The sequence below is a fragment of the Choristoneura fumiferana genome, chromosome 10, assembly GCF_025370935.1.
Source record: "Choristoneura fumiferana chromosome 10, NRCan_CFum_1, whole genome shotgun sequence".
NCBI classification, from domain to species: domain Eukaryota; kingdom Metazoa; phylum Arthropoda; class Insecta; order Lepidoptera; family Tortricidae; genus Choristoneura; species Choristoneura fumiferana.
In genome coordinates this window covers 2,651,033-2,677,000 of record NC_133481.1, presented here as the reverse complement: position 1 = coordinate 2,677,000, position 25,968 = coordinate 2,651,033, and the positions used below count along the sequence as shown (strand labels likewise).

The window sequence follows — 25,968 nt, the reverse complement described above, 5'->3', positions numbered from 1 at the left end:
CAAACCTGCGAAGCGATTCAATGGTGCGTGCGAAGTTCCCGATCCGCACTGGGCCCGCGTGGGAACTATGGCCCAAGCCCTCTTGTTCTGAGAGGAGGCCTGTGCCCAGTAGTGGGACGTATGTAGGCTGGGATGATGATGATGGCAATTTTTAAAGTTAATTTCCCGAGAAAGCTTAACTGCTGCAGAAATTATTTCCAAGTATTTTTTTGACCTCACAGTAGAAATCAAATACTTAATGCTGAGAATATGTTGTTTTTCTTTAGTTATCGTTAACAGTCGTAATTGGATGCTTGGGCCTTTGTACAAGTACATGCGCAAGAAAATAGCGACAGCTAGCTAAACTCTACTGCGATTCTTTACAAGGCGGTTGAGGAAGTCCTTCGAATCGTATTAAAATGTTATATCGTGTAACGAAATTTTTATTATTATTATGATGTGATTCATTACACACGATGCCTAACAAAGATGTGTTGTGATATTTCATGCAGTAATTAGATGATTCCTAATGAACACACACGAATGTATGATGGAACGAAAATTTCATATATCTATGTAGATACAATACAGTGCGAAACATTTGAAAACATCTCGTTTACGTCCCTGTCATTATCAAAAAGCGGCCAAGTGCGAGTCGGACTCGCCCATGAAGGGTTCCGTAGCAGCATGCGGTTGACGATTTATGACGTATTAAAAAAAACTGCTTACAAGATCTTGTTCAAACCAATTTTTGGTTGAAGTTTGCATGGTAATGTACATCATGTATTTTTTTTAGTTTTATCATTCTCTTATTTTAGAAGTTACAGGGGGGGGGGACACACACATTTTTCCACTTTGGAAGTGTCTCTCGCGCAAACAATTCAGTTTAGAAAAAAATTATATGAGAATCCTCAATATCATTTTTGAAGACCTATTTATAGATAGCCCACACGTATGGGTTTGATGAAAAAAAAATCAAGTTTCAGTTCTAAGTATGAGGAACCCCCAAAATTTATTCTTTTTTTCTATTTTTGTGTGAAAATCTTAATGCGGTTCACAGAATACATCTACTTACCAAGCTTCAACAATACAATTCTTATAGTTTCGGAAAAAAGTGGCTGTGACATACGGACGGACAGACAGACAGACAGACATGACGAATCCATAAGGGTCCCGTTTTTTGCCATTTGGCTATGGAACCCTAAAAAGCATTTAGCCATTAGAGCCTTAGCAAGCTTTCTGAGTAACGTTACCAGAGGTAATGCATAGATAATGTGATTTAAAATTTCGAATTTAAACATCAGAATTTTGCAAAAGTTGTAACAAATTTTACATGTACTATTCTGAAGCCTAATTACGAAATAAACTGAATACACTCACATGCCTACATTCAGCCACATAACTACACGCAATTAATTCCCACAATGGTGGAATTTCTTTTTACAAAAACCAGACAAGTACGAGTTAATCTTCCTATGAGAGGGGTTCAGAAATTTCCTAGATATTACGGAAATTTCCCGTTACTTTAAAGACCATAGACTTTTTATAAAGTTTTCCTGTAATCTATGAATGTTATTTTAAGTAGTTTTGGACTTAACCTGTGGAATGGCAGCGCCATATTTAAAATTTACTGTCAAGCGGCGCGGCCATTTTGAAAAAATCTTTCTTGACTGCAGTGACACTTACGAATTAATTTCGCGAATTCGCGAATATTATTAAAAATATCACCAAAAAAAAACTACTTTAATTTTATAGATAAGCCTTACAGTGATAGTTTAGCATAAAATGGCATATCTAATTAAATAACAATGAATGACCTTCAATTTCTGTGAACTTTATTATTCATTATCAAATATCTGATAACCAAATTTTTCTCAGTCATGTATTAAATAACTATAATTACAAAATAAAACAATTACCTGTAGGAAACACTGATTTATTTCGTAAAATATTAATTTATTTACGAAACAAAGCCCTTTTATAGTCTTTCAATATCAAATAATAGTATAATACGAGGTTTCCAAAAATACCAGCGCACGGCAGCGGCCACACAGTGAAACTTGAGTAAACGATAAGAACGAAATTTCTTCCGTAATGTTGCCGCGGCCGTTAATAAATGCCATCCTTGTCTATTTATGAACGCATTCTGCAAGAATAAGCAAGCGAGATATAGGTCTACCAGTTTATATTTGTTAGTGAAATACGTCACCCGCCAACGACCGGGAGCCGGTCGCTTGCCACTCAAGGATTTTTGACAGCGTGCCGGGAGCCGGTCGCCTGCCAAACAAGGGTGTGCCGGGACCCGGACGCTTGCCACTCCAAGGGTTAAAGAGAAATAATGATGAATTATCGCTTGTTTTCTAAATAACTTGAAAACTATTCATCTAAAAATTGCAACACGTACTTGAGGTTCTCAAAATAAACCTTTTAATTTGATTTATTACCTGCTACAGATAGCAATTTCTATTATTTCCTAATTTACCCCTCAAACATGGCCCCTTGCATTTATTTAAGTTACACGTCCGTTTTTGGGTCACTGAATTACATATGCATACCAATATTCAATTCGAGCAGTTCAGAAAATTGGCTGTGACAGACAAGCTAGTGTTCCTACAAAGATTTCGTTTTTTTCCTTTTCGATGTACGGAACCTTAAAAACACAAGACATATTAAAGCAAGCTGCTTATATTCTTACATCAATGAACACCCTCGCATGTGGGAATGAAAAATATTGCAACCCGCTACGCGAATCTGAACCAAGCAATGCGATATTACGTAATTAAACATGCAAGCACGAGGCAATTGGAAATGAAAAGGTTAAAATAAATATAAGAAGATCAAATTAAAAGAAAAATGGGACGAAATACAGACGAGTTCCAATTTTTAATCTTATTACGATGCCTCTGATTTGAATTGCAATCTATTAAGTACTTTTGTTTGAATAAACTTTTGTATTTTTTGCGTATTGTATAATGTATAGCAGCTCAAAATGTCGACGTAAATAAAACTACTTCAAAATTTAATATTCACCTAAATCTTAGTTAGGCATGTTATAGTTTTAAAACAAAAACTAGGAAATTGAATACAATAAACTATGGACTTTCGTACCAAGCTGGCTGTTTATGAAACTAAAAGTAACACAAAGAAATCTACCTTAAACAGGTAGCAACAAACCAAGGAAAAAAGTAGGAGAAAAACACGCCAGCGTAAAAAGGGTTGCAAATCTACCGCGAACCGGAAAGGAAAACTAACCACCCCTCTGAAGCAAGAAACCTGGAAGGAATTGCTACTTAAGCAGCGTTTGTTGTTAATTTAACAGCTCCGATTAAAAGTAACTTTTCGCAATAAGTTTTCTTAAAAACTCGTTTGAAAAATTAAATACAAACAACGGGGCAGAAGCCAGATCAACTCGCAAACAATGTTGATTATACATTTTATTTAGATACTATACATAAAATTCAAAAAACTACGAGTATGTGGATATAATAAAATATACCTAGTAAATACTGAGACCCATTACTGGGAATACTTGAGTCAGCCCTAATATTCATAATTTTGAATGGGTGGAACGTTAATTAACTGAAATCTAGAATTTTCGAGAATTATCTATCTAAATAAAAATAAATCGTAAAATGTGTTGCTAAGCGCAAAACTCGGGAACGGCTGGACCAGTTTCGCTAATTCTTTTTTTGTTGTGTTCGTTATTGTCAGGGGAAGGTTTTTATGGAAGAAAATTTAGAAATTTAGAACGGGGCGAAGCCGCGGGAAACAGCTAGTATTTCATAAAAACTGTTTTCTGTTGTACGTTAAAAACTTTGAAGGAGAATTGATATACGAAATGGAAAAAAAAATCTCTAATATAAACTGCACTAAATGCAATTTTTGCTTTAAGTAGCATGACATAACTGACTTTAGTGACGATATTTTTTTAGTTATTTTTTATATTTTTATCTGTATCTGTCACTTTGAATTTTGGGCTTACCGGAATCATTTATTAATTATCAACTATAGTAACGAAACTGTGACCTTCTTTACATAGTCTTTTTAAAACTACAAATTAAAATAGCACTCATTTATGTACAATAAAGTATGTCAAAGTTAAATTCAGTGTTGATATATAATAAAAATCATATAATAATTACTATCATAAATTAAAGTTTTCGTATTTTTAATTAATAAATAAATATCCAATTAGGATACATTTAAAAAAAAATAGTGCATTTCTTTTGAAGCTTGAATGCCTTTTAGACGTAACAATTTCAAATTACCGCCAGCAAAAGAATTTTACAGGAAACCTCAAGAGCACCGAACAATAGCAAAACACGGTAAACATAATAAAACAGTAAAGCAATTCGACTTTTTAAACATCTATGAATACCCATATACCTTTTCGAACATGAAACTACCGTGAGACTCATTCATATTCAATGATATTGTAAGGGATAACACGTCTTAAATCGCGTAAGTGTGAGTGAGTGAGGGCTACGAATTAGCCCGAAATACGTCGAGCTAAACTCGATTTAAGATGTGAGTTATCCATTACAATATCATTTAATACCTATAAACCTTATTTATTATTCAAACTGTTCATTGAAATTTTCCACGTACTTTGAGTATTTCGATAGTTTTTCGAACTTCTTCTTGCTTAATACGAGTACGGTTAGTATAGCTTTTATTTTCATTAATTTCTTTCAGCTGACCTATTGAAACATTACTTTTAAAAAGGAGTATGTTTAGATTATAAAATATTATGGATTATGACAAATGATAAAATTTCTTTGCCGGTTATGACGTGACACTTTCGAGTATAATTGTTTTCGTTCAATAACTCATCATAATTGCTCCTCTTTCTACCATGTCAGATACGATACTCGTAGAAATGGACTGAATATTATCCGTTGCCAGCAGTTAATACGTTATTATACTGATTATATTCTGTGTTCTATAGCGAAGTGGACGGCCAAGTTGCAGTGTAATAAACATTTAAAAATACGACCACAGCCGATCAGGCCGCCGATTGTGGATTATATTTTACTGGCCGCAGCTCTAAACAAAGAGTCCTACTGCAGGCTTTGTGTAATTGAAACAATTTGGGAAAGGTATTGTACTGTATTTTTGTCTACTGTGGCTTTTGTTTTTAAGAGGTTTTAAAAAGATGACTTAGATTCTATGGAGAAAATGGAATTATTGTTACTGGTTGTGTTGTTTGTCGCTCATTGTCTAGATAAAATTTTTGACCGTTTGCCACTCTGTTACAAAGGTGTTATTTGAATTGTACAAAGTGTTCATTATAAAACTCGAATTTTAACGTAAAAAAGACAGTTGGGGTGTCTGACACTTCGACTATGTTTTTTTTTATTTAAAATTTATTTAATGCTTAAAATAAATATTTGTTTAACTTAAAAATACCTAAATTATTTCAAGAAATATTCATACATAATAATATGTTTTGTTCAATCAGTACGAGTAGTCGATAATTCTATTTGATTTCAAATTTTAAACTTGCATTTGTGATTGTCAGTTGTCCTTCGTCGTTTTTTTTAGAAAATCGAAACCGACAGAAAAACGCCCAATATTAATTTATCTAAAGAATAAATAACCTCGTAGAGACACTATTTGGCATGATGCATTTTTTTAATTTTATTCAGGGCACCGGTAAAAGAGGGAATTAAAAAAAAACCGCATCTTGGTATTATTTATAATGTAATCGATAAATAAAAATACTAGAAATTAAAACAGGTATGTTATTATTAAATCTTTTGTCTAACCCGTCTACTCGGACTTAACTGTTTCTTTATTTTTACCTGTCACGTAACTAGTTAATGTAAAAGTTCACGTTTGACTAACACAATAAAGAAACGACTTTGTGCATTAAAAATTCACTTTATTTGGTTAAAATGCCTTTTATGGTTCTGCTTTGCGACCTCTATAGGCCATAATTAGACTCTAATGTGTCACGATACGATGTAATTTCAACCAAATGTAAGTAATTTTATGAGTGAAAATTGCTGCTTTGATGGTTTTATATTTCTGAAACCACGTAACTACTTATGACTTGCAATATAATTAGTGGTAAGGTTAAAAATACATATCTAGGCCTCATCTTTTTACAAGAAAAAAATCTGGAAGGATATTAAATATTAAAAATATATTTTATGTAAGGTATTTTATGTATGATTTACAACATGACCCAGTAGATTTGCAACACAATTTAATTGTATTTCTACTTTACAAAATTCTAAATCGACTATTTTTTGATTTACTTAGATGGTCCGTTTGACTTGAAATTCCGTATTTATTTAGATCTTCAAAGGTAATGAAACAAACAAATACCATTATACAAAACACTTCTCTTGTACTCGTATTTTTGTACAGAAAAACTTATTTGTTTAGGTAACGAAAATAAAAAATACAGCTTAAAAATATTCTTAACCTAATGCATCGAAGATAGTAAAGTATATATTAAATTTAAACATTCACAAAATAAGACCATAAGAAATATTCAACTCCATCAAACATTCCCATTCCACAACGTATATCATCGACTCTACATCTAAAACATCCCTCGAGTAAAATACATCTCCTTCCTCCATTTAAACTCATTTCTGCGCGATCCTAATTAAAGCGTGGTGATAATGCAATTTCGCTGGAGGCCTGAGTGCTTCAAGATGGTACGGATGAATAAATAGCCAATTCAACAGAATATCGTTCACGTAAAAATTAAATTCCCCCCTATTAAGTCACAACAAGCAATATTTTTATGAAAGCTACTATATATTTTTCAAACTACTACTTCTACTACTTTTCCTACTATTACTATCTATACTATCGTACTTGATAGTACCTATTGTTGTGTATTTTGTCGTGAGTAAATGTATTTTCTATCATTTAAAAAAAAATACTGTTGTTGGACAAAAAAAAGGTTTTTTTACAAGCAATTAATAAGTACCCAAACTAAATCTAAACTATTAGCTAAGCTTAAGAACCATCCTTTGTGCGATAATAACAGTTAAACATAAAAATGTATGAGTATTTGTCATGTCACAATGGAACTTTTTGCATCGCCGTTTTGTATGGTTAACATGTTGGTAAACATGGTCGAATATACTGAATTTCACCTTATAAATTGTTGAAATAAAAATAGTTAATAAAGAATAATTGGTTTCCAACAATACCACGCTTAAGCCACCTGAATTTATAGTTTTATCAAAAGCATTTAACTTAAATTAAACTCGCCGAGACCCCAAGTTTCAGGCGTCTGACAGACCTGTTTGAATGAACTATTATATCTCCTGACATTCAGCTAAAACTAATTTCAAGCCTCGAAGCAAACCTGAAAGGGAATTTCCCAATCAAGCCAAAAACGTCCCAAGTCTACTGTCACTATCAACAAACATTAGTCTTCTACTTTGATAATAGGGTTAACTTTGTCTTGCTCGGATTGCTTCGTTTCAGGGATATATTTTAAGCCAAGTATGACTGCAAGCCTGCATCTTTTCAACGGTTCCCCGGAAGGAAACTTTCTTCGGCTAAGGAACCAGTTCACCGTTTTTTTCTCATTAATGATTCTGAATATTTTACGCTGCGGCTGTATCAAAATGGACGTTTTGTCGTGGACGTTACAATTGATTTTTAAGAGCACTTTGATATTTAAATTCTTTCCGTCCAATCTGAATGCAAGATTTTACTTCAAAGGTTTGTTTCAAGTGCTTTCGCGATTATTACATATCGAATAAAATAAATTTGAATAAAAATACTGCGCGATGAAAAAGGAGCGATATTGATTATGGGAAAAAAATACCCACAATAACAGTCCCGTTCATCTTTTTTCCCTCGACAGCAACAAAGAGAAAAGAAAGGGTTATTATTTCAGCAGTATTTTTATTGCTTCTGTGGATTAGTGAGGATCTAACCTATCATCATAAACCCATCTAGCCGCGACGTAGCGCAAAAAAAAGGCCTCTAGTTTAATTCTAGTGCAACACTGTATCGTGCTGAGGCGTGGCCGAGGCCAATTACAGAGGCTTAGATAACGGCTGGTCGGAAATAAAACCAGTCTAACCTCTAATGAGTGGGAGCCGATGCAAATTCGACCACCGCGTAAATTAGTCCGGCGTTCACTAATTTCGAGGAGTCATTCTGTTTATTTGATCGCTATGGGCTGTGGGCGTGTTAAAGTTGATAGCCATGGACATTGTTTAATTAATTGCGTAGGTTGGTATTGTCACTCCTATAGAAAAACATCAAATCAACTGCAAATAATTTCAATTGAGAATTATTTCAATTTCTAGAAGGTCTAAATTGATATGGTGCATTATTTTGAGTCTGCACGCTGTTCAATTGATCTGGGAGTGACAATGACGACTATAGCTAAAGAAACTGTTATACTCTGGCTTACTAAAACTATGCCAGAAAAATGCCCGGGATACACGAGGCCAGATTGTAGACTGGATTGAGACTGTGTAAATGTTGTATTTCTAGTTAGTTCTGCGACATGGTGACGGTAAACGGTTGTGTTCCTCTGATGATGAACTCTGGTTGAGTTCAAAACGGGTCAGCGTAGTGTGGTGGTGGTGATAGTGGGGTTTGTGTGGTGAATGTGTTCTTACAGCGTGGTGGCGGGGAGCTGCATGAACACATATTTTTTGCGTAGACGCATCATAAGGTCACGGATTCGCAAAGTAATTGTCTATACTCGTAGTTCATATGTACTCGTTGACCACCGCAAAGTAAAACTTGATTCAACGAATTATTCTGTTGCAACTTAAAATTCATCGGCTGGGACTTCTTTTTGAAATCTTACAACAATTAATTCTACAAATTAATTAGTATTGTATTGTTATTTTTGTATTGGTTGCTAATCGTAATTATACTATTCGTCCGTGACGCCCTAGCTCGTTTGCCATCTTTTTACAAGCTTTTCTTTTATTTGTTTATTTGGGTCAAATCTTGGAATCTAAATTTGACTTTATAATTTGAAGACGCGTGAATCTTTAAGATCTTTTTTTAAGGAAACAGGTATCCTAACCCTGCCGTCGCTTTATGTTTTTGAAATAATCATGTATGTTAGGAAGAACATATGTGATTTTCCCACTAACGTCGATAAGCCAAAGGCTACTAGAAACACAGGGAAGCTTAAAGTTCCATCTTACAGACTGGCTAAAACCAAAAAGTCGTTTCTGGGAAATTGCATACGTTTTTATAATAAAATTCCAAAAAATATTATTAATGAAACGGATACAAAATTCAGATCTATTGTCAAGAAGACATTAATATCAAAGGCGTATTATAGAGTTAATGATTATATCATGGACAGGGATATTTGGAAATAATTCCGATCCGCATTAGCGATCCCTTCAAATAGCGAACCTACTGTGTTAAAAATAAAGTTGTGTTAAATACTTGTGATGTATATGTCGGCGGCCGATCGTAAAATCCGCCAGATCACGAAATTCCTAGGCATATCGTGAAACGCCGCCATTTCATGATATGCCTAAACGTTGGCCAGGCATATCACGATGTGCCTGAGAATTAATACGGCAGATCGATTAGAGCAACGCATTCGTCGATATTCCTAGCTCTATACCGGGCACATCGTAAAATAGTTTCTTTTTTGGCCACTGGTGGCGCTGCGTATGCAATGGCGGCCGTGACCAGCTGACCGGTCGTGTTTGTTTAGCGCGTGAAAAATGTCGGCGTCGCAACAAAATGATCCTTAAACCGAAACTAGTGATTGAATTCAAAATAGAAGTGCAAAAGAAGCTTTTGAACATCAGCTCCGTTCTTTTTATGTGAATCAAACGGATTCTGTGCACAATATGAAAAACCATGGACGTCTGCCCGTATTTTAGAGGTTAGTATTTTGTTGATAAATAAAGTATTCACTAGTTGTTATTTATTTATATAGAAAAATTTAGGTACGACGAGCGAAGCGAGGAGTGGTTAGTATTAATTGTGATCACGACGCACGAGCCGAGCGAGCGAAGCGAGCGTGCCGCGGCAGCGGCCGGCGAAGTGCCAGAACCGATATGGCGGCGTTTCATGATATGCCTAGGAATTTCATGATCTGCCTAAACTGGCCAAATCATGAAATGGCGGCGCTTCATGATATGCCTAGGAATTTCATGATCTGCCTAAACGTCACTAGGCAAATCGCTAAACGGTGAGTTTTGAACGATATGGCGGATGTCCCTTAGCCAATTCATGAAATGGCGGCATTTCACGATATGCCTAGGAATTTCGTGATCTGGCGGATTTTACGATCGGCCGCCGACATATACATATCATTTAATAATATTGTAAATCTGTTTAAAAAAATATATACCTCGTTGAGTTTCTTGCCGGATTCTTCTCAACAGAGGTTTTTCCGAACCGGTGGTAGATTTTTTTTTGACATTCATAAGTGCTTGTTGTAGCCTAAATTGAATAAAGATATTTTGACTTTGACTTTGACTTGACTTTGACTCTCTTCCAGTGGTCCGATTGACTTCAAATTTTGGCATACTTATGAAAATCTGGTTGTGAAATCCAGGGAGACCGGCCAGGATCGTCTCCGCAGAACGGAACTCCTCAACGGTTAATGGCATCGACTTGAAGTTTGGTACGGAAATTTAGCTTAGATGACAATGCAAGTACAGTCGACAAAAAGTACAGTTAGAAAAAAAGCTTGTAATAAAAAGGTAATTTTTAACAAAAACTTATTTCAACACAAGAAATTTAATAGCTAAGTTCCCACTGGCATCGACTAAATTACTCTCCCACTAAACCTTCCAGCAAGAATAAAGCATTGTGTACAAAAGAAACATATCCGCTACCTTAGCTGGACCCGTTGCAATAGGAATAAATCGCTCCACAGTTCCGGTCGGCCATCTTGGATTGCTCTAACGGGTTCATTTCCTGCGCCTATACACTTCCGGTGCATTCGATGCTGCCAATACCATATTTTTTTAAGCTCCATGTTTGTTTGTTGGTTGAGTACATTGTGCCGTGTTAAATTGGATTTTGATTTTAACGAGTTGACTATCCTATTAATAAATAAGTTTTCGTTAAAGATCGGAGGTTCAGGAGATGTTAATAACGATCCTGAAGCTAAACATATATAGGATGAAACCTTTCAATCCAGCCCTGACACATTCATAAAATAAAACACTAGCCACATAGTGCTATAACAGTGCTATAAAGCGCGTTAGTCCATTCCCGCAACCAACCGAATAAAGCTGGCGTGTAATCCGCCCAACCATTCAGCTGTGATCAATTAATTTGCAATTTTTGTATTGTTGCTTAAATTTGACAGTATAACGCAAACGACATTATAAAGTTGAGTACGCATGATATTATTTATGAACATTATTAAAGTTCCTAATCCACGCTGGATCCGTATGGAAACTATGGACCAAGTCATTGACCATAGTCATTGCGAGAGAAGGTCTGCGCAGTGGGATGTATATAAGCCAAGATGAACATTTGTGATCTCGACGAATTAATTTAACGCGTAATCAAACTTTTAGTACATTTTTGTAATAAACTTTTAGTAGTATTTTTTTAATGATAATGCTTTCATTATCGTTATCGTATTAGCCATAGGACGTCCAATGTTGGACATAGGTAGATTCTTAGACCTGCAGTTGCTTCGGTTGGAAGCGGCCTCATCCACCGTAAACCTATGACGGTGGGTTGTCAATATTCGCCACGCTTGGCAAGTAAGGTTGGCGAGCGCAATATAGGTTGCTGCCCATCTTTTTGGTATTACGGTAGGAAGATGCTTTAGTATAGTGATAAATATTGTTTTTTCTTTGTTACAGGATGCGCCTTCCTGACTTACTTCAACCCGGAAAGCGCATCAAGCGCGCAATCGACGCTTCATGAGAAACGAACGCTACCTGGGGTGAGTTTAGTTACCCGATTATTATAACACCATTAAAGCACAGAAATGGAATTATGCCGCGATTCGGAAGCGAATACGCGATAAAAAAACTATAATTTTTTCGTAGGTATAATGGAAATTAAAACAAATGCAATGAGGCAGTCGATAGGAAAACTTTATAATGTATTTATATGACACACCGAAGCATTTATCTCAATGAAAGTAAAACATTGTACCGCTTTTTATTATCATTAGACAACTAGCTCTGAAAGTGCATACTCGTAGGTTTAGGCTTACAGAATTCTCTACTTAGGAGAAACGTGATGGATACGGGTGAGACTAATGTACGACCTGATAATTCGTGGCATAAATTACCAGGTAGCGTATTATTGTCATGTATTCTGTGCTCAAGAATATATTCTACATCGTACATTAACTATTTCCAGAATACGTCCTTATTCCTTGTTTATATCATAAAAGCGACCTTGTTTTAGGTCCAAAAGACTGGGCGTTGATTACTTATAGTAAATAGGTAATTCGTCAGTTCGTTGGGATTTTAATTTTTATAGTAGGTAGGTACCTAATATAAATTTAGTTTCATCTCCCTTGCTACGGCTTGGATCTAATTTCAGCAATGGTAGTTAATAAAACATGCCTTGACAGTAAATAAATAAAAATCAAGGTAGTTTTGAAGGACGGTTAAAAAATTTATTAATAATGTGTGGGTAGTTTTGTTTTCTTTCATAAACATATGTGGGTACTTGGGGAGTTACAGTGAAAAGTTAAAACGGTGGTTGTGGTTCGTTAGTCTAACAACAGGTAGCATGGTGTACGGTTGTGTCACTCTGAAGATGAGCTCTGGTTGAGTTCGAAACGCGTCAGTGTAGTGTGGTGGTGGTGATAGATGGGTTTGTGTGATTTGTGTGTGTTCTTACAGTGTGGAGGTGGAGGAACTGCATGAACACGCATATTTTGCATAAGCTTAGCTATCGTAAGGTCGCGGGTGAGCAAGGAAATTGTTTCAGTTCATTGATATGGACATCCGCAAAGTAACGCCTGATTCAATAAATTAGGTACCTAATATGATTGTTATTTGTCAATTTTATCAAGATTTTATCCAATGTTAGCCCGTAGTGAATAAAAAAACTACACAACGCCTTTGTATTTTCTCTTATTACTAGGTCGTAAAAATAGCTAGATCTCATGAAATATATTAATTTTATTTATTTTATGTACTTCTATTAACATTATTCATACGATGTAACGTGACACATTTGCGAGCAAGTTCTGTCTCTTGAGTACATTTTGTATTACAATGAGGCAACTTGGTTATAAAAATGTTAAGTTCGTTAAGAGTACCTATGGAATATTAAAATGTTTAAATCACGTTTAAATAAAACAGTAAATCTTACGTAAAAATATTTTTGTGCATATTGGGGAAAAAAGGTTGTGTTCAAAAATTTTTTTTATATATATATGCTATTTTTGCTAACTGTACTTGCATTCTTCTCTTTCTTTACTTTCCTCTCTTCTTTCGTCTCTTCTTTTCTTTCTTTCTTATTTTTTTCTTTTCTTCTTATCTTTCCTTTTTTTCACTTTCTTTCTTTATTTTCTTTTCTTTCTTTACTGGAAATGAGTCAAAATTAACTTACAAGATTTGACCTAACAACAACAACAAACGGGGCAAGTCAAATGAAATCTTGTAATAATAAACTTTGGTGTCTCTTTCAGTTAAGTTTAAATACTAATCAATGCTAATTTCACAAACGTCGTCGTATCTTCTGCTCACAATGTAAAGGCAATTTATACTCTGCTCTAGAATTACCATACGTTCCTACAGAATGAAAAGTAAATATCGTGTGGAAACATGCTCTTGTAATAGAACCACAATAAGACCACTGTATGACTTTGTGATTCTTGCAGTGTTGTTACAAGTGGCGAGACTGTCCTCTATGGCTGCTTCGAATTTTGTGCGCATAGCAAGAAGTCAAAGGGTAATTAGACACTATATTATTAACTCTACGAGAATAACTCGAGTAATTTTCCATTTATTTTACTACATCTACATACTTACGTATTTTCTATCTCATACCATGTGACGACATACCATGTTACAAATTAAATTTGACTAATAAAAACAGACAAGCAGTTTTATATGGAACATTTTTTTGTAAAATAACACTGTAAACTAGCAAACAGAAGATTCAGATAATATATGAAGATGGTGATTAAACTCTTCCATTACTCATCATTTCAATATTTTCTACTTTAAATTATAATGGAAAGATGAACAAATTAAAACTGTTATGTATTAGTCGACTAGAAGAAATTTAGTTTATGATTTCTTTATTTCGTAGCAGTCGTTGGTATACAATGTATTCGATACACACAATTAGGAATTTTGTTTAGTTTTCATTATTCAATTCCGATGATCGTAACGTTGAAAAAAACCAAGTGGCAACTAGTTTTATAGCTCTATGAGGTCTGCATATAAAATATTAATTCCGTATCGACGTTCAATCCAGCCGTTACAGCATGTACCTTCCCAATTCAGCAGAGAGCTTTCTACAGCCCAAAATAAAGTAATTGTACTGCAAATTTAAACTGAACATAAATGTCTGTTAACCGTCTTCCAATAGATGTTCAACAAGGTTCTTGGTAGCTTTTATATGACATATTTATGACACAGAGCTGACGGAGTGTAAAGAAAACGGACTACCAAGACGAACGGGAAATCTAAAAGTCAAATACACAAACGCGAAAGGTTACTTTTTTCGCCAGAAACACTTAATATTGTTTACTAGTAACATACTTGAATATTCATCAGCCTATAAACTCAATCCCCCTGTATTAAAACACCCGTACGGAACCGTAATAAGTGCTTTGTATTCTTTTTTGCACGAAACTCCACTGAATGTAATTTTTTAAGCTCATAAAACGATTCCGCGTAATAACTGTATCATCGTAAAAACACACTTAACTCGGAGTGAAGGTGGATACACCCCGTACTGTTACCACTGGCAGTTAATGTACACACTATTTTATAAGTAAAAATATAGGATGGTTTTTATTTTAATGCTGTATTGTAATTCCATTCTACTGTTATACAGCTAGACGAAATATAATAGCGCCTGCAAAGTTAATCATAGAAATGTGAACGGCGCTAATATTTAAGTCAAAATTAAAAAGTCATATACCTAAGTTTAAGAGGTATCTGTAGCCTTTTTTCATGACTGTGATGTTGTTAGTTCTTATCGGAATGTTGTGATACGATGTGTTACTAAATTTTATTATAAGTTTTTTTTTCAAATAATAACCGTTGCCCTGTGAATGACGCCTATTGTAGAGATTTTGTTTCACTATTTTATTTCAAGCTTTTTTTTAAATATAAATGACGTCCTTTCCTAAAATAAATATATGTAAATATAATTATTTATAACAACTATAGGTTTATAAAATAGCATAAAATGGTATCCGTTCATTTCGCAACTAACGTTTGGCAACCTGATTCATTTCGCAAACTCTTGAACTGTAAATATTATAGGATTTATTTCAGGGCCATTGTATAGAACCCGGGTTTGGTTAGGTTAGTTTTATAAAAATCCTGAAATATTTACAGTTTCAGAAATATTAAACAGTAGAAAAATTTATCGCCAAACGTTAGTTGTGATGTGAAACATTAGTGAATCGAAAAAAACACATTAAATTAATTTATTAATTTATAAATTATATATATAAAAAATATTAAGATGATTTATGTTCACCTGCTTTCATCAAATAAATTATTACTATTATTATAGTATAACATTATCTCAAATTAGACGATCGTCTAAAAAATACATTATAAAACGAATGCTCTATAATCAAGTTACATAAAAGTAAGTAAAGCTATGACGTGTGTGCGACGTCCCTCGTCGTTTTATTAGCACAACCTTAGTTTATTGCTAATCCTTGGACGTCGGCGTTTGGGCAAACTTCGTAAATAAACGATGAGTTGCCTTTACGACTTTCACAAGGTACAAACACTGACGTCATTAGTACTTTATCATTCAAAGTCAAAGTCAAAATATCTTTATTCAATTTATACTATAACAACACACACATACACAAACATCACGCCTGTATTCCCAAATGGGGTAGGCAGAGCACACGAAACGTTACCGCTTCAGAGCCACTTTTAGCAAATTTTAGGTTTAAAGTTTGACAAAAACGATACAATAGTGACAGGTTGCTAGCCTGTCGCCTACGGTATACCTTAACCTAAATCCTTTGTCGCCTCTTACGACACCCACGGAAGAACTGGAAAGGTGTAATTTTCTAACCCGACACCACACTCCACCAAGCACTCATGAATGTCAAAAAAAATTACCACCGGTTCGGAAAAACCCCTGTTGAGTAAAATCCGGCAGAAAACTCAACGACATACATTATACATACCTTTAGCGCAGGGCTATGAGTAACTTAACTAAATGACTGACGATTTTAATGTTTTAATTTTTCCCATTTTTACAAGGTCATATTTAATTCCACTTTCTATAATTGGTTTTTCATTCAAATATTGCAAGTTAATTTTAATTCACCGTCAGTGGTCGGATTGACTTGAAATTTGGTATATTTAGTTTAAATAATAATAAAAATAAAAGACTTTTGGAGTTAGAAAAAAAATGCAAGTTTTTTTCCATATATTTTTGTACATATTTGAACAATTTAATACCTCTAAGTTTATTGAAAGATGTTGAACGTAATATGCCACCAAACTTGATAACAGGTTAAATATTAACAAAATTAATGATAAAAACACATCAAATGAGCTGTAAAAATTCACGCGATGCGCAGCCTAAGTATTTTAATTTTTGATCTCAGCCCTAATCTTCGCATAAAGTCAAAATTCGCGAGTTCCACGTATTCGTCCTGAATATAAATTGTGTCATTTCACCAAAACCCTAATGGAAAAGCAGATTAAATAATTCACGCGTAAGAAATTTTGAGGCCATAACGGCATTCATAAATAATAAGGTTAACACATCGGGCGAACGGGAACGCTTTCGGGTGAATATATTTATATTTTTTCTATCTTTTGTCGCTTAAAATATTCCCTATACAGACGTAGGTGTAATATAAATCATTGAGATAAAAATTTCGCGTTGACAATGATTTATAGAGAATTTTAAGAGATGAAAAAATGTGCAGCAATGTTTTTGCGTTTTTTGGGTGTAGAGCGTGGAGAGAGAACTAAGATTAGACTGGCACACACAGCCAGAGTTGCCATATTGAATAACAAGAGAATCTACACAGATCAAATATTTGTCTCTTAGTAGCAATTGCCCGCGGCTTCATCTACGAATAATTTGTTTATTCACACCTGCGGTTACTATAAAATTCAAATACTATATAACTACGTAACAAATTTCAGAACAATTAGTTAAAATTAGGATTCAGTATTTTCAGCTAATTATATTTCTGATAAACAATACAATGTGTTGCCTGTACCTATGTACAGTCAAGTGCAATAATAATTATCTGTTCGAACCACTCAAAAATATGTTACTACGGCCTTATGGCATCGGAATATTTTTTGAAACTTTGAATTAGTTTATATTTTTTTACACTTGACTGTACCAAGTGCATACATTAAAATAGTTTTAAAAGTTGTTATGAAATGACATTTTACCGCTTAGTTCAATATTTTACAATCAAATTATGTTATTTATATTTAGCTCAAATCATGCTAGACGAAAAAGTACACGGTTGATTGTAAGTCAGCTAAATTGGGATTCAGCGAAAGTTGACGAATCAAAGCCGACCGGCCTATTCTGTAAAACTAAGAAATGTTTTAAGCTAAATCTACGTAAGGCAGCTTATAATGGGTGCTCGGTGAAAAGCAACCTATGGGGATTGTCCTGGTTTTGTTTTCAGCTTTTTGGCCCCCGTAGTACGTAGGGAATTCTTGTTCGACGCAAAAACAATAAGTTGACGCGGTGCAATATTCGTTTATGCTGATTCCAGTACAGTTTTGGGTGAATTTATTATTTAGGCACGTTTCTCTGGGAATGCTTCATCCATTTTTTTCCTTGATGTAAAAATAAAGTACAATCTAAGTCAGAAATGTTTTGTATTTGAGCAGTAACATAATGCAAGTCATTTCACACGGCGTTCCCTTCTTTCGCAGACAAAAATTTCATAGAATTTCGTTTCGCAGAAAATGTTTCATATAATATTCGGTCCTTGTATTTTTACTTCGAATATTATTGTTTCAACGACTATTTACTTGAATGAAACATATTTAATAGAAAAACTATTCAATGAATCTTATAATCTCACTTTATTATTTATCAAATAAATAAATAAAATAAATATCACGGGACAATTCACACCAATTGACCTAGTCCCAAAGTAAGCTTAGCAAAGCTTGCGTTATGGGTACAAAGCAACGGATAAATATAATTATAATACTTAAATACAAAACACCCAAGACCCGAGAATAAACATTCGTATTTTTCATACAAATATCTGCCTCGACACGGGAATCGAACCCGGGACCTCAAGCTTCGTAGTCAGGTTCTCTAACCACTAGGCCATCTGGTCGTCAGTCTATTCTATGAAACGATGATATGATAAAAAGTGTCTGTTAAACGAAATTCTATTAAAATGTTGTCTGTAAAACAACGTACAACCCATTTTACACCCCTGAGGTAAAAAGAGGGGTGTTATAAGTTTAATTCTAATGTCTATCTGACTACCGTGAGACGCACTCATGTTAAATGATATTGTAATGGATCTTATACCACTTAAATCGAGTTTAGCTCGATATGTTAATAAAAATGACGATGAAAAGGCGGGTAGTTGTGCGCCGGTGTTAGTTTCGTCAGGGAGTCCCGCGATCAGAGCGGTGGCGCGTAGTGCGCGTGTTGCGGCAGCCGCCGAGTCGCGTTGCTCCTAGTAAGAAGGGCTGCGAATTAGCCCGAAACATGTCGAGCTAAACTCGATTTAAGACGTGAGTTATCCGTTAGAATATCATTTAATATGTCTATCTGTCGTGAGAGCCGTGGTGGCCGAGTGGTTTGACCTATAGCCTCTCAAGCAGAGGATCGTGGGTTCAATCAAACCCCGGCTCGCACCTCTGAGTTTTTCGAAATTCATATACGTAATTACATTTGAAATTTACCACGAGCTTTACGGTGAAGGAAAACATCGTGAGGAAACCTGCACACAAAACTGCGAAGCAACTACTGCCCAAGCCCTCTCATTACGAGAGGAGGCCTGTGCCCTATAGTGGGACGTATATAGGCTGGGATGATGATGATGATGATGTGTATCTGTCTGTTTGTGGCATCGTAGCTCTTAAATACATTGACCGATTTAAATTCCCCTTTTTTCATGAAAGCTTACATACATACATCCTTGCTGTGATTCGGTTCTTATAGCTATATTTAATAACTACCCGTTACCCGTGACTTCGTCCGCGTGAAATTCGTTTTGCGCTATCCCGCCGGAGCTATGCAATTTTCCGAGATAAAAAGTATCGTATGTCCTTCCCCGGGGCTCAAACTGTGTGTATACCGAATTTCATTCAAAACGGCTCAGCGTTTAGAAGTGATGAAGTAACAAACAAACAAACAGACTTTCAAACTTTCGCATTTCTAGGTAATATTAGTGGGAAGTGGGGTGTTAGTGGGAAAATTGATTCAGCCGAGTTTGAGATACATATTGAACTTTGCAATGACAATATCGGGGGCTTCCCAACTTTTCCAAGTTGGTTAAGTTATCGTGAATCTTTCTGATTTATTATATTTCAGAATTGGATGATAAATTATTTATTTTTTGTTCCGTAGGTACCGCTTAAGTTAGTTTTGCTACGGTATTTTTACCCAAAAAACTACTGAAGGTAAACGTCCCAGTGCTCGACACGCTGATGCCCAATATACGACACCCTGCTATCACCTCTATTGGTAATGACATAAGATTAAAGATGCCAACTATTGGGACAGTGAGGAGCACACGTACATTTACCTTAATTTATACATTGTTAACAGCCTAAATTAGCGTACCGAAACCCGAGAATGACAATGCAACTAATTCCTTTCACACTTGACTCAAATGGAAGCTTGAAGGGTAAAATGGCGTAAGCATTAATTAAAACAGTTACCTACAGCACGGTTATCGCACTAACCTTATCGCCGAGGTCAGCCAGTAGTCGTATATAGGGCGTATAAGGGCTGCAGGCTTGCAGTAGCGAAACCCTTTCCAGAGTGACTTAATTTACTAACAAAAATATGCAAATGATATGGAAATTGCTGGCGGGTTTTTGCTTTAGAAAATCTACAGTTTTGTTTGCGGGCTTTTTCGTTGGCAGTAGGTTATTTAGTATGTATATTGTGTCGAGTAGCTACTTCAAATTTTATTCCGTCAATTACACTGCCAAATTATAATTCAGCATGTGACTTTTGTTATTTACAATCACAATAACAAATAACTTTCTTTGTTGTTAAGCGTTGTTTAGATAAGGTATAGTTGTGATAGTTGTTTAAAATCGCTCAAAGTATTTCCCAAGAAACTATTCAAAGTCGGCGTATAAAAATACCTGCGGTTTTTGCTACCAATATTAGCCGTACTACGCTACAAGTACCTAGATCTAAGTCAAAAACTTAAGGAAGGCTCTTCTTGCAAACTAAATAATAAATATCACGGAAAAAAATATCTATGTAGGTCGATACATAATTAAATACATTTTAAACATCCAAGACCCTATCACAATCACAAAAATATTTTCCTGGACGGGTATCAAATCCGGGACCTCAAGCTTCGAAGTCGATCCATCGATATCTAATTATTAGGCTATCCTGGTCTAGCTAACAGTGACTTTTTGTAAAACAAATTATCGTTCCAAATAAAAAAAAATATTAATTAAAAACGCCATTAAGTTCTTTGTCACTTCTGTATACTAGAAGGGCCTTTTTAACCTAAACTTATATTTATACACAATCTACTAAAAAACATTGATTTACTCCCACTATTTTTCTCTTTTGTCAAACGTTACCGCAATGCAAAAAGCTTGGAAAGATAACGTTTTATCATAAAACTTTTATATGCGGTTCCGTGTGATAATATTTTCATAGTAAAATTTGGCTTAGACACATCCCGAGGCAATCTCCTGGGATAGCCTGAACAGGCATACATATGTTATTCTTGTACGTGACCTTTGAAAAATCATAACAAATACGTGTTTTGTTTGCGTGAAAAGCACTAAAAATGGCAAGGTTTTTTATTATTTAGAATCGATGCGGAATGGGGCGTTGGGAATCTATTTGACTGTTAGAGTGTTTTTGTATTAAATATTTAATACAATTGTCGGTTGGATTTATGAATGTAATGATATGAGAGATATTTTTTTTCGCTTGTGATACTAGGGGAGGCTGGGGTCAATTGGAACGTTTTTGATAAAATTGAGTATTCTACCCTCATTTCCTACCAAACTGGTTTCTTGAATGGTGTTAGTTATAGTCAAGTTATCTAGCTATATGGTGAAAAGTTTGATTTGACTTCATGAGCTACTAATAAATAGTTAGAAGAATTTTAGAAAATCACGGTAAACGTTTCAAATGACCCCAGGGTTGGGTCAAATGAAACAAAGGTGGGGGGTAGTTGAAACAAAAAGAACAAAATATGTATTTACTACAATAATTATCATTAAGAACTTCATAACTTTAGAATCATATCAACCAAAGCCAATCTTTGAATTTAACATAATTATAATACACCTACCCCAGCCTAACTTATCATTTAGGACTGTATTATTTCAGTATTGAGATCGACTTAGTACAATACAATACAATACAAATATCCTTTATTGCACACCACAAATCAGTACAAAAAAACTACATATTACTAATTTAATCAAAATTTATAAGAGTTTCTCATACAAAATATAACACTTTTTTAGTAGGTATCGCTTTTAGTAGGTATTTACATAAGATAAATTTGGCAAATGACAAGATAGGTATAAATAATGGACAAAATATTGCTAACATAAGGAAAAAACGTATAGGAACATATCAGATCAACACCATATTATTCCGCCGCTTGCCTACGCGTTTTAAGCTTGTTTAAAGGAATATCTTCGGTTTGTATTGTAAAAATTCAGGTAGCATTCGCCACGATTAGTAGTTTTTTTTGCGGTTTCGAGGCATCTGAAAAAATAAAATATATACAATAAACATCGCATACTCAAAAAAAGGTACAGGGGTCAATTGAAACATGTTTCAATTGCCACCAAATTTTTTTGTTTCAATCGCCCCATCAACCTCTCTGCAAATATTAAATTACGTAAAAAAAAAACGGAACACCGTAGGCTTACACAAATCGCTTTATTTTAGACTACAATACTTATAGATTATAGAAGTTTAGGAAAATGGAACATACTACTCATGGTTATTAATCATGAAAGAATAAACTAACATGAAAAATACTTACTTTTTGGGTCAAAAAAGTAATACGGTCACTTAAAACTGTCCAACGAGCTTGGAGCCGCGACGCGCTCTGCCGACAGGTTTGTACAGGTTTGCCGATCTCCTCGCCCCTTGGACCCCCACCGCTAAGACTATCCGTCTCGGAGTTATTTGACTTGTTTCAAATGACCCGCGTTTCAATTGACCCCAGCCTCCCCTACTAATAAAAAAATTTAAACAATGTTAATTATACTTTAAATTAGTTATTGACTTCTAGTTTTAGGGTATATTATCTGTTCATCCGTCAGTTATAGGGCTGTATCTTTTTAAATACTTTATATTTTAATATCTTTTTATAGTCGCTATAAATGATAGTACAAAATTTGTTAAATAAAAAGTCAAACAAACATCGTACCTACTTTTTCATACATCCATTTGCATGTGAATTCAACTTCTATTTAGTTGATTATAATAATAATATGTACACTACATATATCAAGTTTACATTTCTGCTGAAACTACATGTAAGTATTGAAAATTGCACATGGTTGGCTAAATTGAAAATAGTGTCTTGAAGTCACTATATATTTATTTGAAAATAACATAATAGTGTCGATTTACAATATTTTTCTATTAATATTTGACATCACTCTTTTATAACTATTATTTTAGCAGTATCACAATCATCATCGCATTGAATGACTGAATTATAGCTTAACTAGCTTCTGTCCGCGACTTCGTCCGCGAGGAATTCGACTATCGCGCGCTGTTCCCTCGGGAACTGTGCATTTTTTCGGGATAAAAAGTAACCTATGTCACTCTCTGGCCCTTAAACTATCTCTATGCCAAAAATCACGTCGATCCGTCGCTTCGTTTCGACGTGAAAGACGGACAAACATACAAACACACACACTTTCACATTTAAGTATGTACCAAAATATCTTTTTTAGGCTTTTTCAAACATAACATGGTCACAAAAAGCATCGTAAAATTTATTTATAACACAGTTCAGGTAACTTTGTTTCACATTAAAATGTTGTTTGGTTAACAATACATCATTATTCATACCGCGTAAAGTATTTCATACAAAACTTTCTATTTAACAACCAAATAAAACCACCCATTCGCGACCAGTAAATCAACCAAAAGACGCACTTGGCACGAAACGCAACGGAATTGAAAAATGTAAATGATAAGCTGCTATAAGACCGTTATGCGACTAAACGCGACTAATAAGTCATGCCACTGGAAGGGGTCCAAAGCAACAGGTTCATGCGTGCAGCGTGATATAAATTGCTAGGATGCGGTGTGTTGTGGTACAGCAGTTGCGGTTGGCACCAGTATAGCACCGTAATACAGCAATGTGCCGGCTGTAATCGGATGCTACAATAAAGATATTACAGTGCTTTGATCTTTGGTTTTTGCTATAATGCTGTGAAATTAATTGAAATAAAAAAATAAGCCTGGTTAAGGTGGGTAAATCAACCATTTCAGAAGTAAGCAGAGCTAACAAAAAATACTTGTTTTTGAAATTTGTATGTATGTATGTATGCAAATACTTTATTGTACATCCATCCATCCATCCATCACAGCCTATATACGTCCCACTGCTGGGCACAGGCCTCCTCTCAGAACAAGAGGGCTTGGGCCATAGTTACCGGGATTTTTTATGAGTTTTAATAGGTATTCCATTTTTTTTATCATTGTATTAATAGCTTTTACTCTTTCTGACTTATAAAAAACCCATTTTGGGTGGATCCCTGACTATTATGCTCCTCTCATCGTAACAAAGTTTCACTGGTCAAGATTCCTTTCAAAGATAGCTACGTTTACCATTACACTACACAATACATGTATCTCAACGTTTGTCAATTGCATTTCTTTCTTCATTTTTGTACAATAAAGTGTAGTGAGCACTTTTCATGTAAAAAAGTGGGTTTATCTAAATGAAACTTACCTACTTTACATTTAAAAAAAAACACGATAAAATTGTAATGTATCTTTAAATAGTAAATAGTAATTTTAAGTAGCTGAGATTTCGATATTTTATCACAATCCTGTAGGAATATCCAGATAAAAAGTTGCCTATGTGTTATTCCAGAAGTCCAGTTATACACTAAATTTAATTTGAATTAATCCAGCAATAGCGTGAAGGAGTAATAATCATTTAATCATACACACAGATACCTTCTATTAGTAGGTTCACACAGCAACATATAAATATAAACATTTTTTTACCACAGATAAAATGGGGTATACGTACAGTCTGCAGCCGTCTTATCTGTCGTACATCTTCTCTCGCATATTGCATTTGTTTTGGTCGTATCCCGGGGGATTTCTCGCTGAATTAGAATACGTTTGTGTATTTCGCATCCGTTTACATCTTCTTTTTGGGAAATTCTTGGCAAGCTTTTTACGATAATGATATTGGGACTTCTGGTAGTGGTCGTGTAGTGGGATATGAGTTGTTATTAAGTTTGTTAATTTATTGTTAATTGCACGTTGTTTTCAGGGTTTCGTACTCAAAGCTGACAAACGGAACTACTTCGCTATACTGTCAGTTTGTCTCTTTATCAGTCATTTATAAGAATGCAAAATATTATAGGTAACCCCTTTATAATCAGCTTAATTTTATAAGGGAACCTTAATAAAAATGGTAATTTTATAAGTATTTATATTCCAATAACAGAAAAAAATATAAAATTGTTTTACTCTAGGTGTTACAAGAAATAAAACCAATGAATGACAATGATTTGCTGTAGGCATGTGTTTTGTATTGTAATTAGTAAAGTCTGAAATAAAGACTTTAATTCATCAATATTCGAATACCTACAACAAAAAATACATTATTTCGAGATTCCATTCAAACACAACGCAAACAAGACCAATCCGAACAACAAAATTTAAGAGAAATACCTTAAACATATATTATATGTACAAATGAACAAACTAACACCTCTATATAATTACCTAACCAACACCGCACTCGACTTCATTATAAATCTGTAAAAGTTCCCGTGAAATTATAAAACAAACTAACATACATGTTTGAAGCAACTCATGACTCGTGCGCTATAACTCGCTTCCTCCTGCGTGGAACTGTATAGAGCTGTTCAGTGTGACTTTAGAAGTTTGGGTGTGATTAAACAGTAATAAAAAAAAATCTAGACAGTATCTAATTATTGCTATTTTATATGTTAATACAAAATTTTAAAACAATCAGGCCATTGAACATTACATAGTTTCATATAAATAAAGACTTGGTCAAGGCATTTAGCAATTCTGTTTATTGATATCGCCTTGGTTAGTATTAAACAAAGTATTGTTCTATGTCTACTTTGAAATAAACAAATAACAATACAATTAATTTTTAATAATATAATGAAATTTAAAAGAAGTTTGCTGAAATTCAAATCTTTTAATACGTTATTTTTTGTCTGCAAAGAATCTGCAAAATTACATGGTAATAAGCACGGAAGAATAAAAACAAGTGGAAGTGCTATGTAGGTGCAGCGGTACGTGCCACAAGTAAGCGGAGGTACGTTTACTCGATGCCAGTCGTGTTCAACATTGCGTAGAGTATGATCACGTTTAGTATTCCTTGTTTTACAGTAATTATGCCGTATTGCTCAATTCTGGAATGTAAAAATGATAACAGGAAAAAAAAACTTACTAATGAGT

General features: G+C 34.5%; 1 protein-coding gene across 11 annotated transcripts in view; it reads left to right on the top strand.

Annotated features, from left to right (window-relative positions):
- Positions 1 to 25,968, top strand: part of bru3 (CUGBP Elav-like family member bruno 3) — a 1,256,451-nt gene that overhangs the window by 411,326 nt on the left and 819,157 nt on the right. For all 11 annotated transcript variants that reach the window (XM_074093042.1, XM_074093039.1, XM_074093049.1 and 8 more), the window contains one exon: positions 11,781 to 11,863. In XM_074093042.1, the coding sequence (XP_073949143.1) occupies positions 11,781 to 11,863 (83 nt within the window). The remainder of the gene's footprint in view (positions 1 to 11,780; positions 11,864 to 25,968) is intronic.